This window comes from Triticum urartu, chromosome 3A (genome assembly GCF_056163025.1).
Source record: "Triticum urartu cultivar PI428250 chromosome 3A, HENAU_Tu73, whole genome shotgun sequence".
NCBI lineage: Eukaryota > Viridiplantae > Streptophyta > Magnoliopsida > Poales > Poaceae > Triticum > Triticum urartu.
Window position 1 is genome coordinate 343735441 of NC_141875.1, and position 12534 is coordinate 343747974.

The following is a 12534-nucleotide window of genomic DNA, read 5'->3' on the forward strand; positions in this document are numbered from 1 at the left end:
CCGCAGCGGCGCCAGAGGCCGCGGCGACGGGGGCGCCCGAGGGGGCCGCGGCAACGGGAACACCCGTGGGGCCGCGACAGCGGGGGCGCCCGAGGGGGCCTTGGCGGCGGGGATGCCCGAGGGAGCCACGACAGCGGGGATGCCCAAGGAGGCGGCCTCACCCGGGGGGCGCCAGAGGCTGTGGAGGGGGGGCGCCCGAGGGGGCCTTGGCGGCGGGGATGCCCGAGGGAGCCACGACAGCGGGGATGCCCAAGGAGGCGGCCTCACCCGGGGGGCGCCAGAGGCTGTGGAGGCGGGGGCACCCGAGGGGGCAGCCACAACCGAAGCGTCGTGGGAGGGGGCAACCGGTGCCGGAAGCGCAAGCAAGGCCAGGCCCTGTGTTTGGCGTGTCAAGGGGGGCAGCTCGTCGTAGGTGGTGGCAGGGGCAAGCTGCGCCGCGGGTGACGCTGAGGAGGACGATACCTGCTGAAACGGGAACACCAGCTCATCAAAGTACATGTGCCACGAAGTGTAGACACGGTGTGACACTGGATCATAGCATGGGTAACCTTTGGTGTTGGGAGGATAACCAAGAAAGATGTGAGGAACCGACCGGGGAGCGAGTTTTTGAGGGGTGGTGGACGCGGTGCTAGGATAAGAGAGACACCCAAAAATGCGAAGACCATCATAAGATGGGGCCGCACCGAAGAGGAGTTAGTGCGGAGCATAGTTCCAACGAGGACGACACGGGCTGATGTTAATGAGAAGGCTGGCAGTCGCAAGGGGGTCCGGCTAGAACCGAGGAGGCAAGTTGGAGTGGAAGAGCAATGTGTGGACACAGTCATTAAGAGTGCGGATGACGCGCTCAGCGCAACCATTATGCTGTGACGTGTAGGGGCAAGTGAGGCGAAAATGGTGTCGTGAGACGCGAGGAGATCGCGGACGGCAACGTTGTCGAACTCTTTTTCGTTGTCAGTTCGCAAGGCAAGAATAGGACGACCAAACTGTGTGGTGACATATGAGTAAAAACTAGTGAGTGTTGCAAGAGCGTTGGACTTGCGACGGAGAGGAAATGTCCACACATAATGGGAAAAATCATCGAATATCACAAATAGTATAGATAACCCGTGTTGCTTGCAATCGGGAATGTCCAAACATCATTATGCAATAACTGAAAAGGAAAAGTGGAAATGTTTGTAGATTCGCTAAAGGGAAGACAAACGTGCTTGCTGAGACGGCAGGCCTCACAAGTGTGGTTGTCAACCTTATTACATGAGAATGAAAAACTCGGAAGAATCTGATGCAAAACTGCGGAGTTGGGATGTTTGAGGCGGGCGTGCCAGAGATGGACACTAGCAACGAGGGCGGCTGGACAGGTGGTGGCGCGTCGGATGGATGCATCGGGTAGAACTCGTGCGGACTATCACATCGGTGGAGTACCATCCGTGTACGGGTGTACTTCACAGAAAAGCCAATACCGTCAAATTCAACAGTAATAGGGTTCTCACGAGCAAGGCGACAAGACAAGGTTGGTAACTAAGTTAGGAGAGACGAGAACATTAGACATGTTAATAGGAGTAGAAGTGGAAGGAAACGATATATGACCGACATGTGTAATGGGTAGAGAGGAACCGTTACCAACGGTGATGCGAGTGGGAGTATGAACGGGAGTGGATGAGGTGAGGTTACAGGGATGAGAAGTCATGTGAGCAGTGGCGCCTGAGTCCATGTACAAGTCACCGCCGCCACCATAGTTGCTAGGTGATGGAGCTGAGTGCAGGGCGAGCAAGCACGGCGGGATCCCACAGCACCAGCACCTGGGGCGGGTAGAACCCGCCATAGGGAGGCGCGGGGGTGACACTGTAGCCACTCGTGGCCGGTGCTGCAGGGAGGGTGAGGTAGGGGCGGCACCAGGTGCGGCGAAGTATGCCTGATGGCTCGCCGGACGAGGCCCAAGGATGCCCGAGGCGGGAGGCCGAGGAACCGACATCGAGTATACATGGACGACGCCCATCCATGGATTCGTGTCGTAGGTCCACGGTGGAGTCGCATGCTACTGACGAGGGGCCCCCATTGCGCCTGGGGCTGCTACTTGTGCCCGCCCACGTGGTGGTTTCCGTGCCTGCTGCCACCCTGCGGCTACTGCTGAGGGGCAGCGAGAGGGGTGGGGGCGCGGGCGGGAGGGGGAATAACCCCGGGGGTGCGTGGGCGGGGTGGGTGGCGGCGGGGCACCGCGAGAGGTGCCGGAAGCGAGGGCATGGTGCTACACCCGCTTCTTCACCCGCTTCAACCCGCACTCCTCCAACTGCATGTACGCCACAAACTTGGGGAAGGAGGGCTCCGGCATCAAGGTGAGGTTGGAGGCGGTGTTGCCAAAGTCCTGGTTGAGGCTGGCGGTGTGCGTGCTGAGAAGAAGGTCATCATCAACCTTGGCACTGATGTCATAGAGTTCATCCGCCAACATCATCAGGCGGCGGCAATAGTCATCGATAGACTGGTCATCCTGATGATAGTCAAAAAATTCCTGCTGCAGAAAAACGCGGCGCTGAAGCTTGTTGTCGGTGAAGAGGCTATTGAGCTTGACCCACACGGCGTGAGCGTCATCACCATCGCTCACGACCGTGTGAAACAGGTCGTTGGAGATGGTGGTGAAGAACCACCGGATGAGCGTGGCGTCGATCATGGTCCACTCGGAGTTGCCCACCATGGCACAAGAGTCGACGGTGCCATCAACATGATCCACGACATTGTTCTCGGGGAAGAGCAGTGAAAAGTACGTCTTCCATGTGAAGTACATGGAGTCGGTGGCATCAAGGACGACGGGGACACGTTCGTGGATGTTGATGTCGCAGATGTCAGCGGGGACCGGCCCGACGAAGGGGTTGGAGTATGTGGAGGCGTTGGGCGACATGGCGGCGGAGCAGGGATGAGGAGGAGAGGCGGCGACTAGGGTTAGGTGGGGCGGCGCGGTGGGAGAGGCGACGCCATGGGAGGAGCGGCACGGCGGGAAAGGTGGCGTGGAAGAGGAGGGGAGGCGCGGCTGTGGGTAGGAAGGGAGGCCCGGCGTGGGGAGGAGGGAGCGGCGACGGCCTAAGGCAGTGGCGGCTAGCGTACGCGGAAGCGTTTAGGAGAGGATCGAGACGGTATCGGATACCATGTAGAATTGATTGTGTGCATCGATAATTCTCATTGATCATGCACTAGGCACATATATAGGTACAAGGGCTGCGAGATTATAACCGTATCTGCTATACAAGGAAAGGTTCGGGAGATATCGCTAAGCTAGGAAGTAAATACAAGAGATCCTAGCCACCAGATATACATGCAATGACAACCGTGCTCAACAGTAATAATTTGACCCTTCAACTTGTTCACTTAATAATGGAGGGTCGAGGACCACACGTGAGCAATACAAACTGCGACCTGCAAGCGGGGGCGTGTTATCGATCGAGTTTTCTTTCTTGTATGTTAAAAAAAGATTTGTCTGGCAGTTTTCATTTCTTTTTTTTGGGAACACGCATATTCTATTTAAAACCACTGCTATGGAGAGATTTTTTTACTCCATTGTATATATAGCCTCTTGTTTGATAGGGTTTCTCGCGTCATGCTCTCTCACCCTCTCCATATCTAAACAAGACTAGTAACCTTACACGTGCAACGCACGTCTCTGCTAATGCTCTTTTCAAATATTCATCCACTCTCAACCAAATACACCTTGTGTGCATGTCTCATACTACCGATACTTATGTTGTTGATGGTAGTATAAGATGACACACACAAAAACAGCCAATGCCACCGAAGACAACTACCCTACTATCTACATGCTTCAAGCACAGATCCGAGCCCCCCTGGTCGCTGAAGCAGCGGCCAGAGAGGGAGGGAACCGTCAATCCAGCCGTCGGCGGAGCAAGGGATCAAGGGGAACCTCCTTTTCGCCTCTCCTATCACTATAGCACTGGGGAGGGTCAGTCCCGGCCAATATGAAAGCTCCAGGTGCTCACCTCTTTGACGAATACCGTTGAGTTTCTTTCTTTGTATCGCTATGTTATATTAGGTTTATGAAAGTCAAACTTCAGCTCAAAAAATTAAAACTTTTTTTAACTTTGATCAAACTCATAGAAATAAATTAACATCCAACAATACCCTGGATATTGTGCTATCCTTGTAATTCCCAAAATAGACAAACGCCCGCTTCTCCTCTCGCATGCCATCTGTTAGCCACAAATGAGGCACACCACCACTGCTCACGCCTCTCCCTCTACACTTTCTATGCCATTGAATTTCAAAGCCATCCACAAGATCGCCTAGGCGCCTCACCACCAACCAAGTCTCCATGAGCTTGTTGATGTTGTTTCCGAGCTAGTGCCGCTTTGGGCCACCGAAATCAGTTGAGGTAAGCTTGCGGTAGGCCTAGTCTGAGAGAACAAGCAAGGGTTCGTAGTACTCATCTTTATAGAAGCTCGAAAATGCATGAATAGTCTCACAAAAAAATCATGCATGACAATAAAAGTGTCCCAGTGGCAAAAAATGCCAATGTAAATAGGTGAACGAATGTGTTCATCATTAGTTGTTGGTTTCACATTTTCCTATAAAAAGAAATAAATATGTAAGAATGTGAGAAGAAAATACACCCACATGGCGTCTCCTATAGTTGTGATCAAATTAACATGAGGATCTTGCAGCATCTTCAACATGACCCCTTGCGTTCACCCTCCCAGCTTGATCGAAGTAGCCCTCAAAGAGTCTGTGGAGGGATGGCTTCCCGAACATCAGCTCGTATGCAGGAACCAACATCCTAGTATTAAGCACCAACATAATATAAGTTGGACGTTTGGAGTTATTTTTTATGGGACGTTTAGAGTTAGTTAATTAGCAAATCGCCTGCCCACTTTTTAGATCAAAATGCCATTATCAATGTTTATCAGAGTCAGTCACTTTTCACAGGACATTCAGAGTCCGTTTTTTAGATATTTTTACGGTTCACACTAATTTTTTAGATGCCATCAGTTTAATCCTTAATCTCTTGCATCGCCAAGGGTTCAAATTGTAAGTTTCAGCTGTATGTGTAGGAAAGAACTGCAATCAAAATGGCAATGTTGGATGAACAGGGAAAATAGAGTTCTTATATTAGGCATAAATATAAACCAAAATTTGATGAACATTTTGAAAATCTTGGCTACAACATGACAAAAAATTCATAAACTACAAAATAGGAAAACTCTGACCAAGTTAGCACACAAATTACAACAAAGTAAAACAAGATATATGTTATCTTCTCGTAGCTATGTTGCCTTTTGTTTTTCTTGCAACACCGAGCTTTGTGAATTAACATTAAGGTTTCATAGGTACATAAGAAATAGATTATCAGAATTAGAAATGCTAATATATATATATAGCTCTTTTACCTAGTCAGGCAGCCATATAAATCCATCGTACAATGTCTGCATGAAACTTCAACAAATCATAATTAGTACACAATTCCAGGAGCAGATGGGTAAAGAACAATACAGAATCTTGCAAATGAAAATCAATGCCTACATCAGTAAAGTTCTACAATACACTCCCTGCAGATCCTCCCCCACTCCTTTCCTTATCCAGCAATGATTCATATACCACAACCCTCTAAAATTTCAGAGACCTCTTTTGAACGATAAACTCATGTTTCCTCGGTGCCGTTGTTGCTTCCATTCAACATGACAACATAGAGTGCAGCATGCGGTTCCTTGAAACATCATATAAATTCTATCAAATGCAATATTTCTATGCACTTTATTTGTTTTTTTTCTGCAAGATTAGACTGAACTGATGAACTACAAAGAAATTTTGGTATATGACACCACAATAAGCATTGGTGGCTTCCAATACAATAACCCACTTGATAAAGAGGCAAAATTAGCTAATAGTGCTTCTCTTCATTGGAGGTAAACCCGGTTCCTCCTCTCCACAATGGGATTATGCTTAATTAAGTGCCCACATACACTTTATAACCCCCACCGATTAGAAGGACACTGCACACAGACACATAGACATTCCCCTTGTTGGTAGGCTTATAGCTAGTGTCTTAACTCTTAAGTGCCTTTCGAATCTAAAATAAATTGTGTAGTTGCATACATTTCACTTGTGTTGTTCAACAAAAGGCTAGTAGATGGATTACCGAATTAAGGCGCAAGCAACAAAAAGGTCGATTCAGCAACCGACGAACCATAATATGTGGGGAAGTCAGCAATCTACAAATTAAAGCAGCGTGAGATCATCGTGGTCAGTTCATCATTCTACGAATCAAAAAGGCGAGAGCTCATGCAAGTAGCTAAGAAGAACAACACAAACGTTTCCTTCTTCAGCTTCTCCTCATGCTCATCGTCCTCTGCGGCATAGTCATCGTACACATGTATGGATGTTCTGAGCATCTCTGAAGATACCCAACAAAAACAGTTAACACATATGCATGTATATGATATTACCAGATTCACGACTATTGAACATAGTCATAGCCTAGATCAATCGAATTGTCGTACTGAAACATGAACGACATGTTATCTCATCGATCTTGTATGTCTCCAGGGCCACCAGTACATCACCATACGATCTCAACCCCGTGGAGGTGTTGCGGGGCGGGCGGCTCTGGCTCGAGCGGCGACCCGCAGCTCCCGCGGCGAGCGGCTCCATATATATGAAATATGAATTGAAGAGCGTAAAACGGAAAATCTCATTTAAGTCGATTATAAATCCTATCACTACTTTTAGTGAATTCTCTAAGTACTAACTGAAGCTCAATTCCATTTTATCTAAAATATGAAAAATTGCTAAGCTGGATACCATATAGAGATATTGTAGGACAAACTTTGATGCTCCTAAAATCGTTTATCACCAACCATAGTGACCCTGAAATATGGGGTTCAGAGCTGTCCAGCCCTACAGCAATGATGTAAACATTTGGAAATAATAATTTTCATGTATTTAAAATAAAATAAAATAAAATAAAGAGTACCATTTCTTCTTTATGGAGTGGACACACATAGTAGTTCAAAGCACATACTTCAGAACCTTCAAACTTGAGTAATATAATGTAACTAGAAATCGACAAGCTTATCATCAAACAACTAACGATTGGCAGGATAACATTCAGAGAAACATATACTGAATTAATCTCATAGAAATTCAGAGAAGCATGTACTAAATTAAGCCTCATGGGAAAGGATGCAGCTTGGTGGCTAAAGCCTCAAAGTGGCGGCGACAGTGGCGAGTGAATTATGATTATGAGTAGAGTAAATCAACATAAACCATATGGTAGGAACTTACAAAGCAAATGAGTAATGGGATAGAATGAATGTGGAAATCCTATAGTAACAAGTTCACCAATGCACTGTTTATCTGTTTCAAGAAGAAAATGGTAAAATAATTACAACTGAACGGAAGAGAAAATGCATGGATAAGGAAGGCCATTAAAGGTCCAGATAACAAAATTGATATATTTATTTTGCATGCTTTCCAGAGAAAATACTTAACTAAAATCTGAATGTTTGAACCAAGCATAGTTAACAACATGGTGATGGTCATGTAATAATCAATTGCATATGGTGGAGGTTATGTAATAACCAAGCACAGTTAACATGGAAGGCTCGAATACCTCGACTATCAGGACCATCTCTTCCGGAATCATCCGGCGGCATGGTTCTTGGTATTAGTTCATCTTCTCGAATCCCTGGAACCAACTACACAGTGGCAAATCAGTCAAAGAAGAGATTGGGGAACTCTCTAACTTGTTACACTGCATGTTAGTGCCAAATAGCACTAAACTATTGATTTGGTAAAACTTCATTGTTGCACCATAGTTTCTTAGATGTCAGAACCAAATTAGAATGCCCTATTACTGACGAACAGTATAGTAGAAATGGAAGGGTCACAATATCTGGTATTGTAATTGCAGAGAGTTATTACATGTTATCTCGTGATTCACCTTCCCTTTGTTCCGGTGACATGGATGGCCATCATCCACGAGATGGCCTCCTCCAGCTCGAGAATCTAACCAAATTCACCCGCATCAGACAACACATTCCCCATCACGATTCAGGTGGAGCATGAGGAGGAGGGGACGAACCTGGAGGTAGCGGTCCATGAGGTCCCACTAGTTTCCTAGGTTGCCGGTGTGTGCCCGCATCTTCTGCATGAGAGAGGAGAGCTGCCCCAGAATCTCATCGTACCCCACCTCCGTCGCGGCACCTGTAGCCCAATCCCTGACCCGCCGGACGCATCAACCATCAGTACGGTACCCAACCCAATAAGAACCTCTAGGGTCGCGCTGCTGTCACCTGCATGCGCGGCGGCGGTTGAGGACTCCAAGCTGAGTGGCTCGGGCGGCTCCCCCAAGGGGAAGGGGTCTCCCGCGGGGAAGGGCACGGCGGCTCCGGCAGCGACCTGTGGCGGAAGGCGCTACAGGTGGCTCCGGTGAAAGCTCGGGCATCGGAGGGCGTGATGGGCAGCTCCAGCGGCGGCTCCCGCAGTGACCCACGGCGGAGGGCGCGACGGGCGGCTCTGGCGGCAGCTCCCGCGGCTATCGCCATGGTGGGCGGCTCCCGTGGCAAAGGGCGCGACGACGGACGGGTGGCTGCAGGAGGTACGGCGCGTGAGTGTCACGACCCGATCGTGGAATGGATCGAGATCGGACAAATCACCTGAGTACCTTGGTATTTCGGGATAATTCGAGGAGAATTAGGGTGAGGAATCAGAGAAGGGGCTGAGGAACAAGAGAACGGGAGGTGAGAAATCTTCAGAGTTCATTCATCTGCAACATGAATTCCTTTGGTGTTACAACGTGATACATATACTTCTCTCACTAGGGCCACACACGGATATCCCTTGGCCCATCTGGTAGCCCACGCACAGGTACAAACCACATGGTGACAGCCCATACAGGGGGTGTTACACTCTTCCTCCCTTGAAAATGGCTTGCCCCAAGCCGATGATGATCAAGCTTGAATTCTGGGTACCTCCAATCTCATCGAAGTGAAGAGCTAGTCCTCCTGGGTCATATGGCAGTAGCATGTGCGTGCACCTAATCATCTCATTGGAAGATGACACTAATTCGGTTTCAAAAGGAGCTGGAGTTGAAAAGTGGGTCATGTTGTTCACACACAAGATAAATCTAAACCAACTTGGGGTCCCTTCCTTGATAGCAAGCAGGCGAGTGCAAGTTTTGTTCTCTCCCTTCACGGGCTCCCTAATGCGAATGATACAAACAAGCAGCTAGTTGGTAGAATGGTGCCACAGCATGGCTACAGTTTCTATGGTGCCTTGAGGTCGATGATTCATCTCGAAACTAAGGCCTCCTAAGAACATCTGTACATGCATATATATTGTGATATGTGGTGTCCGCTCATGAATTGCTCGTCGATCAGATGAAAACCACCACGGAAAAAGTGAGCATTGGGTCCCAGAAGAATATATCTCAATTCTGCTGGTGCGAAGAAATGCAAGGAACTGAAGGGGCAAGTGGCTAGCTGAACGATCTCGAGAGAACTCAAGTGTTATCATCCCAAGGTTTAATTCGAACATGGCTCGAGCAATATTTTCTGGAGGAAGCATCATGTAGTTCTCAGCTTGCTGCATTTTAGAGAGAGGCCACTTTGGAAACCAAAATAGAGCCGATGGTAGTATCACAATCATGTGTCCCAAATAACCAGGTTGCATATCATGGTCCAACCAACAATAAATTGCAGATAAGTGGAGAATGTGTGTATGCAAGACGTTGCCACTAGATGATACCCAAGTTCCAAAGATAAAGTGCAAAATCCCAGGGTCCCATTGCCTTCCTAAAAAAATGTCCTCTCGTACGTGCAAGTTAGAGAACCAAATGTGCCGATCACTGCTGTCACTTGAATCAAAATGGAATTTCCCTTGTCCTACTCCTGTATATATTCAAATTCAGTCACAACAAAGTTTCTATTGCCCAGGTGCACCACTGTACCAGCACAGACATCCGGTTTTCCCAAGAAGCAGCAAGGTAGAAGAATAAAGTGTCGAATTCTAGGATCATGTTGTGTTGCAGCTAAAAGCTCAAGTCCATGACTAAGATAATCTTTCATAGCAGGAACAAATAAGCATGGCACCCATGTGGTTGAAAGAAACTTAATAGCGCTAAGGCACTGAACATCAAAGATTCATGGGTCCCATAGTCTGGTAGCTGAACTTGTTACCATAGGAAGCACCCCCTGTTCCACATCTTGAATTGCAAAGATGGAATTTGAATCTCCTATCACAGAGCTCCATTGAGACAAGCTGGTAACAAGAAAATGATTGTGAGCTTCAAAAATAGTACTGGGTGGCTGCACATAATGAGTATGTGACCACCATGTAAGCATCCAGAACATAACATCCAACTTTGAGTGACCTTGTCTCCATGGGCTAGTTAAATGAGACAAAAATTGGTGTGCACCAAGGGACATAGTGTCAACTGCATGAGCTGGATACCAAATAGCGTCACGTGCTGTTGGTACAATTTTTGTGGAACCTGATACTGTGTTTGAACCAGAAGCTATCGAACATTCACACAGGAAGTCTAGTAACTGTGACTCCAATGCATGATGATCAATAATGTTGTCGACTCTTTCTTCAACTAGATTCAGACTATCAGAGGAGATATTCACATCCAACATAGAGAGGACCCAAGATAAAATCATAGTAAGACATGTAGTCGACTCATAGAATATTCTACCATGCCGTAGGCTGAGGCTGGCGGCAGTCAGTGGTGGCTCAGTGATGCCACTGCCAGCTGAACTTGGGTGTTCGGGGATGAATGAAGGCCATGGCGATGGCCTGAGCATATGCTCTTGTTTCTTGTTGTTCAGAGTCACATCCAGTTGGAAGGCGGCTGTCTGCATGCCAATGTTGTCAATCAAGCATAGGGTCGAACACCTTGTCAGCACCATGATGTCCAGCTCGAGGATGGAACATGGTCGTCGTGCTGGCATTGGCGTGACCTCTAGAGGAGTTGGGGGGAATGGGGTCATACTCTCTACGACTAGGGGCCTCGCCATGGAACTGTTGGCCTCGCCATGGGCCATAACATCCGTCGAGCAGGTAGCAGGCGTTGGTACCCTCACACTGGCGATGTCAATGACGATGGTCACATCGCACACAACAGAGCATGTAGGTTCGGCGAAGATGTCAAAGCTGGCTTCATGACTCGGACACTCCATCGAAAATGTGATAGGCATCGGTGCAGCAAGGCTACCATTGTCAGTGGCAATGACGCCATGGTCTGCACCGCACTCTCCTGGGGCCGCGAGCTCGAGGAAGACGTCTGTGACTATCACTGTAGGCATGAGGACGTGAACTCCATGGTCATCGTCAAGTTTCTTCGTAGCCATCGGTTCCTCCTCGGCGATTTCATCCTCTCTTATCCGGGCAAGGGACGAAGCACCAGTGATGCTTGATGGAGATCGCGACCGCACGGCATCTTGGATATCTTCCCGCAAGCCCTCGATGTACTGGTGGATGAAGCTCTTGATGCTCAGGTTTGGGTTGATATCCAGTATGTGTTGTACGCATTCCCAGAATGTCGCCATGTACTTGGCCACCGATGCAGTCTGCTTCTGCTCGAGCAGCAAGCACAAGTGTAGGTTGTATTCCGGCGACACGTCCTGGATGTCGAGGAGGCAGGCACGCTCGTAGATGCACCGGCCATGGATGGCGAGAGCCCGCGCTGCCCCGCTTCTTGATCGAACTTGAACCACCGCCTCCACATGGTGGATTTTCTGGAACACGGAGATCTTCACCACGCCATACGCTGTAAACACCTGTTGCAATGTCTCCTCATTGACCGGGTAGTACACATGGTGCACAATGACGCGGAGAACACCACTAGTGAACATCTCTTGCTGGCTCGACATTTTGTCGAACACCTGGTAGGCAGGAAGGGTGGTGATTGTTTTCCTGGCTATGCACTGAGGGTTTGGATGGCGCTGTTTCTCCACTCCAAGCAGATCCAACCTAGCATAGGGATTTTGTGTGATTCACCGAAGCAAAGCACACCCAGGGCAGTGGATGTTACGGATCTGGTGAGAGAGTTGAGGAACACACAATGAAAGCAAAATTTTGAGGAAATTTTGGGGCTCTGGTTACCAAATTGTCACGACCCGATCGTGGAATGGATCGAGATCGGACAAATCACCTGAGTACCTTGGTATTTCGGGATAATTCGAGGAGAATTAGGGTGAGGAATCAGAGAAGGGGCTTAGGAACAAGAGAACGGGAGGTGAGAAATCTTCAGAGTTCATTCATCTGCAACATGAATCCCTTTGGTGTTACAATGTGATACATATACTTCTCTCACTAGGGCCACACACACGGATATCCCTTGGCCCATCTTGTAGCCCACACACAGGTACAAACCACATGGTGACAGCCCATACAGGGGGTGTTACAGTGAGGAGGATCGATGGATTAGTGATCGATACTGGTTGTGCGGGTGTGCGGAAGGCTACATGGGCGAGAGGTTGTGCAGGTGCGCGGTTTTTTTCCGAACGGCAGGGCAAGATTAGCGAGGATTTTTAGTGG

The 12534-nt window shown here is 48.5% G+C and overlaps 2 protein-coding genes and 1 long non-coding RNA gene across 8 annotated transcripts; all 3 read right to left on the minus strand.

The window, feature by feature from the left end:
* Window positions 1-2242: 2242 nt before the first annotated feature.
* Window positions 2243-2890, minus strand: LOC147979659 (uncharacterized). The gene has a single exon (XM_087515295.1). The coding sequence runs from the start codon at window positions 2888-2890 to the stop codon at window positions 2243-2245; it is 648 nt and encodes a 215-aa protein (XP_087371421.1).
* Window positions 2891-4413: 1523 nt separating this feature from the next.
* On the minus strand, window positions 4414-8814 carry LOC125543778 (uncharacterized). Of its 6 annotated transcripts, none has more exons than XR_015618890.1 (9): window positions 8289-8814; window positions 8078-8199; window positions 7918-8001; window positions 7607-7691; window positions 7279-7350; window positions 6134-6388; window positions 5518-5701; window positions 5385-5420; window positions 4414-4774 (listed from the first exon to the last, which is right to left on the minus strand). It is a non-coding gene; the product is annotated as an uncharacterized LOC125543778 (long non-coding RNA). The 6 variants fall into 6 exon arrangements; XR_015618889.1 differs by having other exon boundaries at window positions 5385-5701; window positions 6134-6206; window positions 6307-6388; window positions 8289-8813; XR_015618892.1 differs by lacking the exon at window positions 5518-5701 and having other exon boundaries at window positions 5385-5430; window positions 6134-6206; window positions 6307-6388; window positions 8289-8809.
* Window positions 8815-10728: 1914 nt separating this feature from the next.
* Window positions 10729-11867, minus strand: LOC147979660 (uncharacterized). Its single transcript, XM_087515296.1, has 2 exons — window positions 10988-11867; window positions 10729-10850 (listed from the first exon to the last, which is right to left on the minus strand). Exons 1-2 carry the CDS (start codon window positions 11865-11867, stop codon window positions 10729-10731), a joined length of 1002 nt encoding a protein of 333 aa, XP_087371422.1.
* Between the last annotated feature and the right edge of the window lie 667 nt (window positions 11868-12534).